General features: G+C 42.9%; 1 protein-coding gene across 1 annotated transcript in view; it reads right to left on the reverse strand.

Annotated features, from left to right (window-relative positions):
* The window catches only part of PRKCH (protein kinase C eta), a 656,855-nt gene that overhangs the window by 207,582 nt on the left and 431,561 nt on the right, over window positions 1–17,712 (reverse strand). The window contains exon 9 of the mRNA XM_069207402.1: window positions 557–730. Within this exon, the coding sequence (XP_069063503.1) occupies window positions 557–730 (174 nt within the window). The remainder of the gene's footprint in view (window positions 1–556; window positions 731–17,712) is intronic.

Genomic DNA, 17,712 nt, shown 5'->3' on the forward strand with positions numbered 1-17,712 from the left:
ATATATACATATATATATATATATATATATATATATACATATATATATATATATATATATATATATATATATATATATATATGCATCCAATTATAAATGGAATCTCTTATTCTTAAATTCTAGGATTTTCCTTTTTTTTTTTTTTTCAAGTAGCATAAGCAGTTTTGGATGGAAGGATTTTTAGAGAAAAGTATTGTCATCTGTGTTTAAACTGAAATCCATTTTTGGTCAGTGGACCACCAACAAGTTAAACCACTATCTCGTCTGTTTCGGAAATTAACTCCACAACGTAAGGCACTTCCCAGTCATTTCTTTGTAAAAAGTGTGTTAGGGCATAGTATATCTATCTATCTACCTATCTATAAAAAAACAATATATATATATATACACACACACACACACAAAAGGCAATATAATATTTCTTACAGAAAGGATTTAGCAAGTACTTATAAAAGCATTCATTTTTAGTGTTGGAAAATAGAAATGGCTATTGACGGATGCACACCAGTGTTATATGGATGTAAATGTGATATGAGGAAACGTCATCAGTACTTACTGGCGTATGGAAGCAGCAACACAGCTGAGTGAGGAATGGGTGATTCTTTGCAAGTGCCAGGATTTGTTTCTCAGTCATGGTGCATTCTACATCATCATCTTGCAGAATTACATCTTTTTTTAACACTTTCACAGCGTATAAGTCTCCTGTGTTTTTTGATTTAGCGAGCATCACCTAAATCAAAGATGAAACAAGAAGTCACTAAGAAACAAAAAATAATCAGAGAGTATGCAACTATGATATTCAGAAAGGTCTATTGCATTTTGTTGCAATTCATATTATGTTATGACATAAGTAAATTTCATATGTGCTTAATAGCCTCATTAAAAGTCACAACAATCCTTAAAGAAAACTTTTGTCACATAGAATCATACCCTCACTCCACTCCTTCTTGAGACCATTTGTCAGTTTCTTGAGGTTTACACAAGTAGATATGTGTTATAGAAAAACAGATAATTCTAGTTGCCACAGGGACCATTCAGACTCTACCCTAGGCCATTTACAGTCACATTGAAGCAGTCAAGTGGCACTTGTCTAACAAGATGAAACAGTATCATTAGAATATCACTGCAAGCAGTGTTGATAAGAACCAGAGTGACTTGCATGGGGTCAGATGGCTATGGTTTTCCGTGAATGTTGACGAACGGCTCTATTCATAAACTGCATTTTGTAGAACACGGAGTAGTACCACAATAGGACTATTCATGTACCACAAAATTCTATTCACTAACCTACAGGCGGAGGCCTCCTGCTCCACCTTGTCCATGGTTTTTGTGCCTACGGTTCATTTATAAATGTGCGAGAGACAAGGGGGAGTACCTGGAAAATGGAGACTACTTGCTATAAAAAAGAAGGGGGCTTAGAGAAAACTACGGAAGGGTTTAGGAAGTGACAGGCTACTACACCCACCCACAGCAGAGTGACCCCAATGCTATTCACAAATTACACTGCTAAAGTTACTACAGCTCTAAAAGTGATAAAACTGTAGTAAACATACACCAACCTGTCATTGGAGCATGTCCAGCACCACACAAGGCTACGCAGGTACTGCAACACATTTCCATAGAACAGTGGTTCCTATCCATTTCACTCCTGAGGACCCCGCCTTGAATCATTACTGGAACTTGCGACACCCAAACAATTTGTATGATTTAAATTTCAAACATCTAAACAGTAATTCACAAACAACACACAAACAAGTACACACCAAACAAATCCTCCAATTACTAAAGATAAAATTATTTTATATTGAAAAAATATGCAAAAATCAAAAAATGTTAACGGGAAGGTTGGCGTTGCATCTCGGTGACTAACTTTTCCATGTTTGGTTTCCTCAGGTTAGATTCTACATTTCCCAAAAGATTTCTGTTTTTACTTTTTAGGTACATAAGATCTGAGAAAGCTTTTTCACATAAATATGTGGTGGGGAAAGGAAGTAAAACCATAAGAGTATCTCATCTCCCCATAGCCTTTCTGCCACATGCAATTCATTTGTTTTATAGCACCCGTCTTACCAGAGTAGGTTGTTGGAGCACCTTGCAGGGATTAAAATGTCATCCACACTGGTTGGCATTTTCTAAGACTTGACAAGCACAAACACAGGATTCAGAACACAACACAGTGGTTAAGGTTGACTTTAATAAGGAGAATGTATTTCTACACAAGCAAACCTTTTTTTACCAGTATAAGGTAAATGAAAGACTGGAGAAAAAATTACTTTCTATTTTGTGCCCTGCAGTTTACATACAGCTATGCTAGATTATGATTGTAACTTATGAATTGCACAGTGACAAAACAATCTCTGTTACAAAAGCAGTAACCCGCTGTGAAATGCTCATAAAATACTGTTCTTCGCACTATAAACATTCTTTGCAGCAGGCATATTAGCCATCTGTGCTACCTTTGAGTCAAAACTGCCACTAGACAAAACTCCCATCTCTCTCCAGCAGGTACATTAATCGCTAGGGCTATATTGACACCTTCATTTTTGCCTTAAAGCTGCTGGATGTGCAAGGAACTTTGCAGTACTTTTAAAACTGCTGCACAAAGGAGGTAATAAATAAAATACAGACACATTTGTCAGAGGCCACAGGTGAAGAAATACCTATCTCCCGGCCCAGGCCTGTGAACCCCCTGCGAATGTGTCACAGAACCTGGGAGTCCACGGACACAAGGTTGGGAATCCACTGCCATAGAAAATAATGGCGGCATGGACTACAATAACACCCCAAAAAAATTGCTGCTAAATAAATGCAATAATTTTGATTCTTAAAATACATCCACAGACATATATATATATATATATTCTGTTCTTTAATGTAAAAAATGTAAATATTTAATAATTCTTTGATTAGTTTAAATGTTAATAATAAACTTAATTAAAAAAGAAAACTTTTGTTAAAAAATAAAAATTAAATGATTTATACACATAAAGTTAAATAAAATATAATAAACAATAAATAATTAAAAGTGTAACTATGGGAGGGAATTTGGATGAGCTATTATTTAAGAAATTGTATTTTTAAATAAATCGAATTAATTAGTTTATGCACATTATATGCTATGTCATTTTATTTATATAGTTCTAGGTTTTATATGTGCCCTTTATATTTTATATTAAAATATTTAAAATAGTCTCTAAATTGTAATATTTTCCCCATTTTTCCCCAAAAGGAGTTCTCTACCATGGTAGCGTAGATCTCCACCTGTATGTGTAAAGTTACTAGCAGTAACTTTACACTTGTAAACTTTGTTGCAGGAGGCTCCACCTGGGTGTTTTTAAGACATGCAAGTGTACACTTAGGTGTACTTCTTAACTCAGAAATGGTGCAAAAAAGTGTAGATTTACACTTAGGTACAGTAGTAGATATATATATGTACATATATCTTTGTGAATCAGACCGAGAACTATTGAGATGCTGTGGCAAACAGCATAACAAGTACATGATATTTACAAAATTTACAAGCTATTGCCATGCAACATGAAAATCAGTTGATCAGGTAAACAGAAAGGTCAAACGAGCATTGGCAAAGCCAAAAGGTATCATAACTGGAACTTATTGGCTTTGCCAATTTTATCTTTGGTTTAATTAGCTGCCACCAATATGCACACATTCATAGTAGACCTCTTGGTTTGTATTTTACAACCTTATAAATGCATTAAGAGATATTCACCATCAATGCAAGTGCGTTACTGGTGGTCATATATGAATGCATTTGTAATAGTTTAACTAATGCTGTACCAAGGTGGCAGTTGTTGATGCATGTTTAGGAATGCTGGACATCTTTGAATGTATTTGTAATATGTTAATAATATTTTAACACATTACATTCAGAGGCAGACACTGTGGAAGTGTCATATCTGCAGCAGCCATCTTTGCATTGGGTATGTTAAATTGAAACAAACACATTCAAAGCTGTCTACCTCATGCACAGGTGTCCCTCTTGTAATGTCAAAAATATTTCAAGATGGCTGCTCATCGGAGGAAGAAAAAATAATCCTTCCCATCTACTGGAAGGCAAAGTCTGACGTGAGAGGCTAGTGAATGTTGGGAGAAGGGGAAGGATTCATCATCCAATCAGAGAAATGGGAGACAAAATGCTCCTGGGTAGGATAAACACAAGCACAAGGAAGGAAGCCATCAAATCAGTATCAAGGAACTAAGATAGACAATAACGCCAAATGATCAGAGCAAGAAGAACCTTCAAATTACAAGTTGTTATGTTACTCAGATTTGTAGAATGCACTATCAACCGAGGGTATCCTGGCATTGAGCAGGTTAAAATCTAGCCACACCTAGGGCCTAATGGAACTAATTTGAAAAGTCAGGTCTTCAGCTTTTCTGTGATATTCTAGGTGTGAGGAGGAGGCTCTTAAGTGAAGAGGTTGGTCCTTTCACACTTTAGAAGCAAGGTAGGAGAAGGCTCAACAACTGGAACTGGTTTTCCCTATGCGTTGGATGTGTACAAGTAGGAGTCCAGACGCTCGAAGGTGTCTCTAAGGTTTGTGACAGCAGATGTGATTGTTCAGGTATGCTGTGTCAGTGCTATGTAATGCCTTGAAAGTGATGGTGAGGAGTTTATATTCCACCTATCTGTGAACTAGGAGGCAGTGGAGCTACTTCATGTGTGGTATGACATAAGTAGCATAGGACGTTGAGGGTGTTTCTAGCTGCCAAATTATGAATTGTCTGCAGCCTTCTGTGAATTTGTTTTGATCCTGTTAAAGATGGTGTTCCTGTAGGCCAGAATGTTTGGGATAAGGGTGTGCATATGATGGTTTTTCGGGTGCTGACTGGTAGCCATTCGAAAATCTTCCACAGCATTTTCAGGGTATGGAAGCATGAGGCGTAGACAGTATTGACTTGGGCTTTCATGTTGAGTTTGGTGTCAGTGATGATCCTGAGGTTGTTAGAATTGTCGGTCCTAGCTCTGTTGGACACCAGGTGGAGCCCCACGGTGATGTGCTGTCCTTGAAGATCACAATTCCGCTTGCCAGCATTCAGTTTTAGATAGCTGGACTTCATCCAGTGGGCGATTTCAGTCATCAGGCATTGAAATTGATCCAGGTAGTCAACATCTTGTCCATGAGGGAGACAATGAGTTGCATGTCCTCAGCATAGGAAAGGACATTAATTTAAGAGAGGGTGATGCTGGCTAGAGAGATCATGTACGCGTTAAAGAGAATTGGGCTAACAGAAGATACTTGTAGAACTCCTCTGATTAGGTCACAGGTCTCAGAAATATATGTTTCCAGGCTGACTGACTGAGTCAGGAAAGAGCAGATCCACTGGGGTGCACATTCTTGGATTCAGATGTCATGTAGGCACTGAATGAGGATTAGGGGAGAGTGTGTCAAACGCTGCAGTGAGGTCAAGGAAGATGAGGGCTTCTGTGTCTGTGTTCATCCACAGTCATGCAGGTGTCTTCTGTGGCGGCGCTAAGGGCAGTTTTTGTGCTATGGTTGGGTGTGAAACTAGACTGAGTGGTGTAAAGGAGTTGGTGCTCATTGAGGATTTGGTGAGGTGACCTTTGATGATTTTCTCTAATACCTTGGCAGGGAATGGTAGCAGGGAGATTGGCAGTGGTTTCTTCTTGGGTGATGACTGATCATATGGTTAGCACTGGTTCTGAGGATATGATCGGGAGGCATTTGGCGATGTCTGTCGGCTCCAGATGCGGGTCTGAAGTTGCTGTAAATGGCAGTGATTTTGTTGCTGAAGAATTGAGAAAAATAGTTGCAGAGGACCAGCTAGGGGGTGATCGAGTAAGAGGTCAAGCTCCTGCTCCATTTGTGCTTCAGTTCCTCCGTGCATCAGCTGGCCTGGGGTATGGATCCTGTTGTATTGCTGTGTTTGCTGGGTCGGGAGGGGTGGGACAGAGAGTCAGTGCAGGAGGTGATTTAACTGTTGAAATTGTTAATGGCTTTGGGGAGGATGTTCATGTGTACGGGTTGGTGGGTGTTGAAAGTGGTGTCACAGTCCTTGTCAGTGATGCTGTTCCAGATTGGGCATGCTGGTCTGCTGTATGAGTGTGTGCTGGACAGAGATGGGGATTCTGTGCTTCATAAGGGTGTAGTATGTCCAGGGGACTGGTGTGGGCTTGTCGACTTGGATGTTGTGTAAGGTGATGAAAATAGGATATAGGTGGTGTCGGCCATGTGGGTAGGTCCCTTTACTCGTTGGGTGAAGCCCTAGCTTCCAAGGTCTTCAATTAGTGGTTTTGAGTTAGAATTGGCGTAGTCTTCCAGGTGGAAATTTAGGTCTTCAAGTAGGATGTAATTGTTGCATAGAAAGTGTGTGGTGTAGCGAAGTATGTGAAAGTGTTGGTGAAGTTGGTGCACACCCCCAATGGTCAGTAGATGAGAATTCTGCTTAGGGTGAAGTTGGCTGTGCTGTGGAGCTTGAAAGAGAGATGTGCCATGTTGGAGGATGATGTGTCCATGGATATGGTGCATCTGATGGTGTTCTTGTGGATAATGGCAATACCGCCTCTGGGGTTGTGAAGTCTGTCTTGCCTGGCATTTTTGTAGCTAATGTCGATGTCAGGTGCTGATCCAGGGGTCAGCCAAGTTTCTTTGATGAAAAGTAGGTCAGGGCCATTATTGTGCAGCAGGTCCCAATCTCTGTGGTCTATTTGTTGAGTGAGTGTTGAGGAACATGCATGGAAGTGTTAAGCATTGTGTGGGTGTTTACAGGACTTTGTGAGTGTAAGATAGAGGGATTGGGTGCTGTGAGTGTTCGGGGTGGATAAGTGCACAAAAAAATTGCAGGAAGGGCAGGAGAATGCTCCTTCAGTGTTGTGCGGTTAGGCCCCAGCGTGTGGAGTTTTCAGCTGGCGTTGAGGGCATGGAGGGTCTCTGTGTGAAGCAGCAGGAGTTTTAGGACTAGAATTTCTGGTATTGGGCATGGTCCTTGTGCAGGGGAGCTTGCCTTTGGTGATACTTCTGCACACCAGTGGCACGGCTGCTGGGCATCCATGCTGTGGCAGCCATTAAGTATGTCCCGGGGGGAGGTAGGAGTGATGTCACTTCCTATGCAGATGGATGATGGAAATGAGTCCTCTTCCTAGGCTTCTTCTTTTAAAGGCAATTTTTTGGGGGGTACACCAGCAATGTCACTTTCTGTGCAGATGGATGATGGGAAATCCAATGATGTCGTCTCCTATACAGATGGATGATCAGAAATTCAGTGATGTCACTTCCTGTGCGGATAAATGATGAAAATAAGTCCACTTGCTTGGCTTCTTTTAAAAGCAGCTTTAACAAGAAACCAGTGATGTTACTTCCTGTGCAGACGGATGATGGAAAATCCAGAGATGTCACTTCCTGTGCAGAAGGGTGATAGAAATAAGCTCTCTTGGTTGGCTTCTTCTTGTAAAGGCACTTTTGGTTTGAAACCAAGCAATTTCTATTTGGCCTAGTTTTTACCTGCAAACTAGCAATATTTCATCAGGAGTGCAAGTTGGTGCTAAAATATATGCGCCAACTTCATGCAATTTAACATTAAAACTGTTTTCCTCACAACTGGAAGGATATTGCAATCTTTTATTTTCTTAAAATAACTTTAACGGGGTATGACAGATACCTATTTTAAACCTAAAAATATGATATTTGAATTGTTTAATAAAAGGTTTCACATGCTTGAATCTAGGGGAAGACTGTGAGGGTAGGATAATAAACAGAAAACTTCGAAGTCTGATCCCTATGCAAATTCCTGTATTAGAATTTACTGTGACTTGTAATAAAGGAATGTCAGGGAAAACTGCAAGGGTGTGATAATTTTCAAACAACTTGCACTTCCAGGTCCCTATGCAAACATAGAAGATTAGCTCTTACCTTGGAATGAGGCCTCATTATGAATGGCCCGCTAATTGATGTGATATTTATAGCCCATGGTAAAATCAGACTCCCCTGAGGTGGAATTTATTGAATGTAATAAATGCCAACTATTGGAAAATGTCCCTCTTTGAAGGGTCACCCCAAACATTTTGCTTTCCTCATCCACTTTTTCTGAACTAGTTTTTGCTGGCTTTAGGACTCTGTGCACTTTACCACTACTAACCAGTGCTAAAGTGCATGTGCTCTTTCCTTTAGTATATGATAACATACAACTGGCATATTTAATTTATTTATGAGTCCTTAATAAAGTGCACTACATGTGCCCAGGGCCTCTATGTTACATGCTACTAGTGTGTCTGCAGCACTGATTGTGCCATCCACCTAAGTAGTCCCAGTGTCTCAGGCCTGCCATTGAAGAGCCTGTGTGTGCAGTTTTAAAATGCCATGTTGACCTGGCAAGTTAAATCTCTTGCCAAGCCTAAACCTTCCCTTTTTATACATATAAATCACCCCTATGGTAGGCCCTACGTTTCCCACAGGGCAGGGTGCAATGTATTTAAAAGGTAGGACATGTAACTTTAAGTTATACATGCCCTGGTAGTTAAACCAAAAATCTCAAATTAATTTTTCACTACTGCAAGGCCTATTTCTCCCATAGGAAAACATTGGGATTACCTTGTTACATCTTATGAGTGTAATTCCCAATCTGCAAGAGATAAGGTGGCCAGGTTTGGTGTCTCTGATGACTGCGGGCGCATCCTACATGATCTGCGGTTGAGCACTTGCGGCCCCTCCCTCCTGCTACACTGGTTCTTCTGCCGACGTGACGCTGGGGTAAGATGGAGAGATTTGAACACTGCACAAGTGTGGCAGTTCCATGGCGGTGTTTGTTTTTGTTTGGAGCTGACTCATGGCTGTTTCTGTGGCCTTTGCAATGGAGCTGCTCTGAGCTCTGTGATGCTGCTTTTCGGTTGGGCGGGTGTGGATGGCTAAGAAAGTGGTGAAGTCCTACAGCTGTGTGGAGCTCTGGGTTCACACTCTAATGGTGCCTGCAATTGTGACTATTCTGCAGCTGGGAAGCTGCTCTCACAATTGGCTGCCCTGAGGTGGTGGAGACTGCTGGAAACAACACAGCTGTTGTTGCACCTCTACTTTGTTGAGCCAGTGGTGAGCAGGTTTGTGCCTGGGTGGATGTTGGTGGTGCAATTGCGCATTAATTGGAGAGCTAAGGTGATGTTGCTGTTTTCTGCCCTGGTGGGGATGACTCTGACTTCCTTCTGGCTTTCTTCTGGACTGGTTGTGAGTGCTCTGTGTGCACTGCGCATAATTTACCAGGCACAATTCAACTACCCAGCTGGGGCTCACTGGCTAGCTTGTTGCAAATTATTTCCTCAGCAAAACATTTTCTCTAGTCCCATTAGAGCCAGCCACCATTAACGCCCGGTGCTTGAGAGGCAAAGTTAAGAGGCACGTTAAAGCATTCCAGCGACTGTAAACTATGAGAAAGCATTGTAAGCCAGCTGGTGCTGCCAATATCAAAGCATCAGCCTTGGCGCAGAGAGCAAAAAAACGAACAGGGCAGTCAGTGGCATGGCCAATCGCAGCTCACAGCAGTGACAGAAGTTAAGGATGGCTACAATTTCTGTGAGTTCAGAGGACAATCTTGCTGTCTAGGACACGATCAAGACCGATGGTCTCAGTAGAGGCAGAAGGATGTACTTTGGCTTCAATGACAATCGTAGCAGTGGAATCTCCAGATCAGACTGCTGGCGGTCAAGGAATAGCCCTTGTTCTCTTAGAGTAAAGGAGTCACAGGTGCATCGGAGGCTTTCTGACCTCAGCCCTACATTCCTTTTCTGCAACACCTCCAACACCAGCTCCGCCCCCAATCTTATGGCAGATGTTGATTGTTTGCAGGTGTCTGTTCCTGTTGTTCAGACAGTAGTGACAGCATTTCCGTGTGCTTCAGAGCCTACTAGTAATGCCAAGGGGAAGAGATGGGTTGGTTCTGCAATGCCCTCTTGTCCTCTGGGAGGGGTGCAGCAGGAGACTCAAAAGCAATATCTGTGCCCTAAGTCAATTACTATGCAATGGGATGCTAAAATTATGCTTCACCTGGTCTTAGTAGAGATCAGAGAACTTAAGGCTTCACAATCGTCGGACATCGTTTCACTCCATGCTAGACTCTCAAAAATCGAAGCAACAATGGCCCAGCTTTCAGAGAGATTGAAGGTGACAGAGTCCGGAATTTTAGATTTGGAAGATCAAGTCACTGCTATGCAGAAACAAGTTAGTCGGTTCCATGCACTAAAATCTTCACTTGAGTATAAAATATAGGAACTTGAAAATCATTCACAACATCGCAATCTTCGTATAGATGGGTTACTGAAGGATGCAAAGGCCAACAGGTTCGCCAATGGCTCAACACATTTATCAAAATCATGTTCTTCCGGAGCATTTGGGTGATTTAACAATCACAGGGCCACATGGGGTTCTAGTGACACGTTCCTCTCGCTCAAAATTTCCACATACCATCTTAGTCAATTTCTTGGACGATTGAATTAAGGAACTGGTCTTAGCTAAGGCAATTAAACAGAAAGGGGCATATTTATACTCCGTCTGCGCCTATTGTGCGTCAAAAATTTTGACGCACAATCAGCGCAAACGTTGCCCCGTATTTAAACTTTGATGCCCGAGCCCGTGGACGACAAAATTCCGCTGTGTGCGTAATTTTTTGGATGCGGCAACCCGCCTTGCGTTAATTATATGCAAGGTAGGCGTTCCCGTCCAAAAAATGGCTTAAAGGGCCGTGCGTCGTATTTATGCTTTCGGGCAAAAATGAGGCACGGCCGGGAGGCGGAGCCAGAAAATGACGCACAGCCTGATTTGCATCAAAAATTAACGCCTGGGTCAGGGCAGGCGTTAAAATGGGGCAAACATACCTGTATTTAATCAGAACACACAGAACAAACAGCAGAGCAGCAGAGCAGCAACAGGGAGCCATGGAGATGATTCTAATCCAGTGTGCACGCAGACGCAGAGCCCAGCAGCAACAACAGCAGCTACAACAACACCAGCAGGGACCCCAAAGGCAGCGCAGAAGGCAGGAGAGGATATTCCGCCCAAGAACAACCCTTCAGGGTCTCAGGGAACACAACATCATACAGAGGTACCAGTTGAACTGGCAGGCCATTCAGCAGCTGCTGCGCAACATTGAACAGCAGTTGGCCCCCACTTTGCTGACACTCCGCACCATCCCAACAGAAACAAAGCTGCTTGCCGTACTTCATATGATGGCAAGTGGCTCTTTCCAAACAACTGGTGCCCTGGTTGGCGGAATATCACAACCATCATTCTCCGCCTTTTTGGCCAAAGTACTGGATGCCATCATTCGACTGACACCCGCCACATCTGCTTCCCTAACACCCTGCAGAAGCAGCAGGAAACAAAACAGGGGTTCTACGCAATCAGTGGCTTCCCACACATCCTTGGTGCAATCGACTGCACACATGTACGCCTTGTGCCACCTGCTGCAACTGAACACCTCTACCGCAACAGGAAGCACACACATTCCATCAACGTGCAGGCCATAGTCGATCACCAGGGATTGATCACCAACATCGTGGCTAAATATCCTGGGAGTGTACATGACTCATACATCTTCCGTCACTGCACCATCAATCAACACTTCCAGGATGGACGGTATGGCAATGGACTACTTGTTGGTAAGTACAAAAGCCTACTTATATACTCACTGCACAGCAACCCTCTAGGTCACACAACACATACACCACAACAGCAACATGTCAACAGGAACACACTGAGGTCGTGACATCACTAGCCATGTTTCTTAAGTCACCATTGAACCTGTCACACACCGGAAATTACTGTACAGCCTAATGTGAAGACGTCAATGAGTGTGGTTGCCTAAATGTCACCTTGCAAATTGTAAGTGTCCCAATGACCTTTACATTAATACATTGCATAAGTTTCAAGGTATGGGATGTCCAGGGTACTTTGATATGAACGTGTTAACAACACTTTCAATTTTAACTCTGCATGGAGCTATCATCTCACCCCTAGTGAAGACACACGGACACCTGTATCACAAGTCACAATGCTAGGGAGGGCACACTGTACTGCAAATCCCAAAACATACTGCTGACAAACAGTTAGCAGACAAACACTCGTTCAGCCAAGGAAACAACACAATGCAGATGGTACAGCCTACAAGCAAAGGATGCCACATTAGTACACAAAAGAGTCACAGACAACACAAGACAACTACTGCCATGAAAGGTCTTTTCAATAGTGCCTGCTACATCAACATGATTTCATTCATTTTCATTTGCAGCTGATCAGGGGTATGGCATCCAGCCATGGATTATGACACCATTTGGCAACCCAAGTACTGCTGCAGAGCATGCATACAACGAGGCCCATAGGAGGACACGCAGCATTGTCGAGCGGACCTTCGGCATCCTCAAGTCAAGGTTCCGCTGCCTCGTCATCATTGGTGGTAGCCTCCTATATTCCCCCGAGATGGTCTGTAGGATCATCCTCACATGCGCAATATTGCACAACATTTGTATCAAAAGAAACATTCCCCTCCTGGAACCAGAGCCACAAATGCCTGAAGAGGAGGAAGAGGAGGATGCTGGCCTGCAACAGGAGGGGGAACTACAGAACACGGCCGCTGGTATACGCAGGCGGCAACAGATCGTAAATAATTTCTTTTTAATATGATCACCTTCACCACTTTAGTTAACTAATTTAAATAAACACCTATTATAATCACCATATCATGGTCTGGCTATTCCTTTTTGCACACCTTCATCTCTACTTATCAGAATAAGAGTGTTGCCTCATGGAGCATTGCTGAGATACTGAGTAGGACACAGAACATCCCAGAGCTAATGTAATGCCTAACATACAATGGTCACATACACACACAATCTTAGGGCCAGATGTAGCAAAAATCCAAATTGCGAAAAAGGAAAACGAGCTGCACTTTGAAAAAAAAAAACGAAACCTTTAGTTTCGGATTTTTTCAGGGCAGGTAGTGGTCCATTGGACCACTGCCTGCTCTGAAAAAATATTTTTTTGTCCAGTCACAAAGGGGAAGGGGTCCCATGGGGACCCCTTCCCGTTTGCGACTGGGTTACCATCCACTTCAAGTGGATGGTAACTGCGATTCCATTTGCGACCGCGAATGGAATTGAATTGCATTGCGAGTCGCAAATAGGAAGGGAATACCCCTTCCTATTTGCGAGTCGGAAATGCATTTTGCGAGTCAGATCCGACTCGCAAAATGCATTTCTGCATACCGGAGAGGCTTTTGCGCCTCGCAAATGGCGTTTTTCGCTGTTTGCGAGGCGCAAAACCCTTTCTACATCTGGCCCTTAATGACATATATCATGTACATATCTCCTTTGAAGGCAATAGCAGAGGACCACAACTATTTCACACATACATGTTGAAAGCAAGGTCCAACGCAGCATATGGCACACAACTATGACACCATCACTCAATAAGGGGAAAACAAGCCTCATACATGAGGCAGTCAATGTGCTTTGGCATCACTAACAGGAACGCCTGACCAGACCCTTGACAGCAGTTAGTCCAACTGCATCCAATATTTGCAAGGAATATCTGTGACTAGAGTTCCATATAAGCAGAACATAGACAGCACAAGTGCCACACATATGTCATGCATTGCGCACATGACATTCCATGTACATGTCAGCCCATTTCCTAACTCCTGACACACCCATGCACCTGGTCACAACCCACCTGTCGGAAGAGGTCCCTGGAATACTAAGATGTGTACCCTGATAATACCTCCTCTACACACACAGACCAACATTAGCAAACCAGTGTGCTACACCCTTTCCTAAGGTATGCCATTGTCATATAACATCTGACTGCAAGGACGTCAGGTCAATTTATACACTGTCTTCTAGTTTCAAAGCCCTGTTAGCACATGTAGATTGCTACCCCTTGTGAAAATGTCTGTTGGCCCTTAGAATGCAAGTCTCACCTACAGGACTGGTGAGAAACAGATGCAGCCCACACCTGTGATCACCTCCATGCACACCACCCATTTCAAAAAGCACTGCCCCTGATGATGCCTGGAACAGCATAGCAGTTGCCATTATGTCAAATACACCGTCAACCATTGATACTAATTAAGCTGTGCAACACAGCCCTTGGGTTCATTTGTCACCTTCAAAAACACAGGACGTACACAGTTTGACATGTCAACTGTCAACTTTGTCCTCAATACAGTCTCAGTCAGACCACTGATTACGTAACTTGTCAAGTAACTGGATCCTGAATCACCTTGCATTCTGTCAGCCTGACTGGCAACTGTCTGTGCGTCACACTAAAGTATCCCTGTGTCTACATATGTGCCACACGTGCGTAAGCAAACCTCCCATTCATTAGGGGGCATTGGGCATGGGCTTCTTCCATGCATACCCAAATACATTGTATAGCATCATCTGGCTTTTAACTGTACCATTTGAGTTACATCCTCTTGGAAAAGCAAAATTCATGGCCCATCCCTTGTCTGGGTTGCATTTATGCATGAATGACAAAGTGTGACAGTGTCCCAGGATCATAGGCAGGGATTGGGTACGGGGCTTTCAGCACAACCAGCAACCTCTGATAATGTCCATGAATAATACACAAATGTCAGGACCATGACAGTTCACACACAGCATCACAGTGCGCACAACATAGTGATGGGCCGTGTGTGGTGAATAGCTGCGAGAATAATCAGCACAGAGGCTATGATGTTCCCAGATGCAGTGGGAAGTGCAGAGGCCAACCTGTGTACAAATGTTGTAATGACACCTCCCGGAACATGACAATTGAGACATTATCTCACTCAGCACACCAAGGTTGCCCTGTTGACTGTCTCATTACACGTCTTTAGTGACAGGGTGGGACCATCCACATGTTGGTTCACATGTCCACATCTACTTTACTCACATTGATCAACAAAGGATTCTCAGTAGTAACAGGAATAGCTGCCACTGACACATGATGAGTCCTGGTCCGAACTGTGACAAATTACACCCCAAACAATCTACAGGATCATCATTGGACCACACACATGAACAAGACACCTATGAGCAATTGATCACTGGAAATATGTGGACATGTGCTGTCTTGTATGCTGGTCCACCACAGCCACTTGATAGTTGGGGCTCACTTCTATGGCCTCAACTGTGGTGTCATCATACATATGAGATTGACCCTTGTCTGTCTGTGCAAACAAAATGGTACCCACTTCCTCAATGCATGTGTATGACTCTCTGTGGGATTCACCAACTAGTGCCTAGGAAGCTCTTACCAATACTCTAGGACATAGGATGTAGAAAATGTGGACCATTGACATGAACATGCGTCTGCCATCCATCTGGTGCATGCTATGTCACATGTGGTGTCTACGTGACCCTAAAACTTGGAAGTCTACTTTACGGGTGTTGTTACATGTATGACTAACACATGCCCTTGCTCATTTTCAATTTGACTTGCATCTTAGGATTGGACACATGGACGTCACATTCATACAACCATATGTACAATTATGCTTCATGTGATACACACACACTTGGTCAACCAACACATTAGTTGTCAAAGCACACACTTTGAGCCAAAGGAATTTAGGTATTGTACATATGTGCGTCACAATGCTATCCTCTCCTTATGAAAAACATGCACAATTTGTGCCATACATATATGTAGGCCACACTTATGACCATCTATTGCGTCAGCCAACTGTAAAAATACTGTGAAGGGTGTAGTGGATGATGTTCCGCTGCAGTATGATGTCACACATGTGAACATACACCATCAACACCATACTGTCTTCAATTAGCCAATCTCTGATGTGTTCCAAATGTAAAATAACCAAAAAACAAGTAAAAATGCCCCAAACCAGTTAATGCACTGTAAATTTGACGTCCCTCGCGCTGTGCGTCATTTTTTGTTTACCAAAACTGTATTTGCGTAAATTTTTTTGACGCACAGGAGTGAAATTGAACCCGCATCCAGATATTTGTACAGTCCATGTATCATTATATGGATGCGGGTTAATATTCACGTCTGTGCGTCAAAAAAAATGAAGCAAATACAATTTTGTGCAACAAAAAATGACGCATAACGCGAAAAAGGCGGGACTTTTCATACAGGAAGTGATGTAATAGGATATCCTGTTTACAGATCATGTACAGTGGGTGTACTTTCAATTCACTTTGCAGTCTATGATCCTTCTCGCCTGTGTGGCTGTGTAGAGAGTGTTTTCCAGAGATTTTGTGCTGTTTTTGTCCTGTGTGCTATCTGTAAAGTCCTTTTGTGAAATAAATATTGTTTGTGTATACTGTAGTACTGTGTTTTGTCTACATTTGTCCATTTATCTTATGTATTTCTTGTTTGTGGGAGTCTGTTGTGGGTAGTGTTAGTTTGGGGATAGTTGGGCTCTTTTAGGGTTTAGGTTTACTTTTTTTCTGTCTTTTTACTCCTACTTTCACCCTTTTCCCCTTTCTAATTCTTTTACCCCTATTCCTTATCGTCATATATAAGTATGTCTGGTAGGCCACGTCTTGGCAGGATGGGGGAAGAGGAGTTGGGGGGCTTCATCTGGCTGGTGACACATTTCTTGCCGCTCATGATCCAGGCAGGGGACAGGGTCATACAGGGGTATCCGACAGAGGAGCGCAGAATCCGGTGGGGAAAGGTGCTGCATCACCTGCAGCGTGTGTATGCCAGCCAGAGGAGTGACCACCAGCTGAAGCACCGGTGGGCTGACCTCATCACCAGGGAGCAGGATCTCTTGGACCACCTGGGAATCATGATTGGTGGCACTGTTGGTGAGTATGACTTTTGTTAATGTGCACGATTAAATGCTCTGTAGTGAAATCAGGGGATTAGTGCAATGTCTGCCAGCTAACTTGATGACTGTGTGTAATGCTGGGGAAATATAAGGGGATCATTGATGCACTATGGCAAGGATCACAGTTGCTAGCTGTCAGGTAGCACGTGCTCAGCATACTTACAGGTTACTTTACCATGAAGGAAATTGGTGCAGCCTTTTTGTCAGCACAGCTAACAAAATAGGAGCCAATCATGTCTATATAGGGTACTATTGACAGAGAAGTACAGATGTACCAACATTTAGGCCAACTATGTTGACGCAATTTGCTAGACTGACTTTAGAATCAGTACATGATGCAAAAAATGAGTGCTGCCTTCACGTCAATTGATAATAGCAAAGTGGCTCAGACATTGGTCTCATGTTAGTCTGGTGAGTGTGGAAGGAAAGCGTTCACAGAAGTACTATGAATGTGTGGGATTATTGTGTTTCTTGATCTTTTTGGATACATGTTAGTTCATGATTTGAAAACATCGTGAAAAGGTGTAAGGTGCCCTCAGCTAACATCTAAGATGTTTGTTGGAATTAGTTGAGCCACAATCCAAATATGGGTGGCAGTCCAAGTGTATGCACATGGCTTCACATCTCCATGGTTGGTGCAAATCACCATAGCTGGGCCACATCAATTGACTATACTGTAACAACAGGATGGCTTACAGGAGTCCCTGCTTCTCCCTCTGTACATTGGGCCTATGTGCAATAAATGTGTCATGGCCACAAGGCATGTTTGACTGGTAATGCAGTCCTCAAGTAACCAGGCGTTGGATGTTTCTCTTGGATGCACATGTTGAGACGATTACACTCCATATTTTTTAGTGCCCACCAATTATGGGGCATGTTTGCAACCACATGATAGTTAGGGCCTATGTATGTGTG

This window comes from Pleurodeles waltl, chromosome 9 (genome assembly GCF_031143425.1).
Source record: "Pleurodeles waltl isolate 20211129_DDA chromosome 9, aPleWal1.hap1.20221129, whole genome shotgun sequence".
Taxonomy (NCBI): Eukaryota; Metazoa; Chordata; class Amphibia; order Caudata; family Salamandridae; genus Pleurodeles; species Pleurodeles waltl.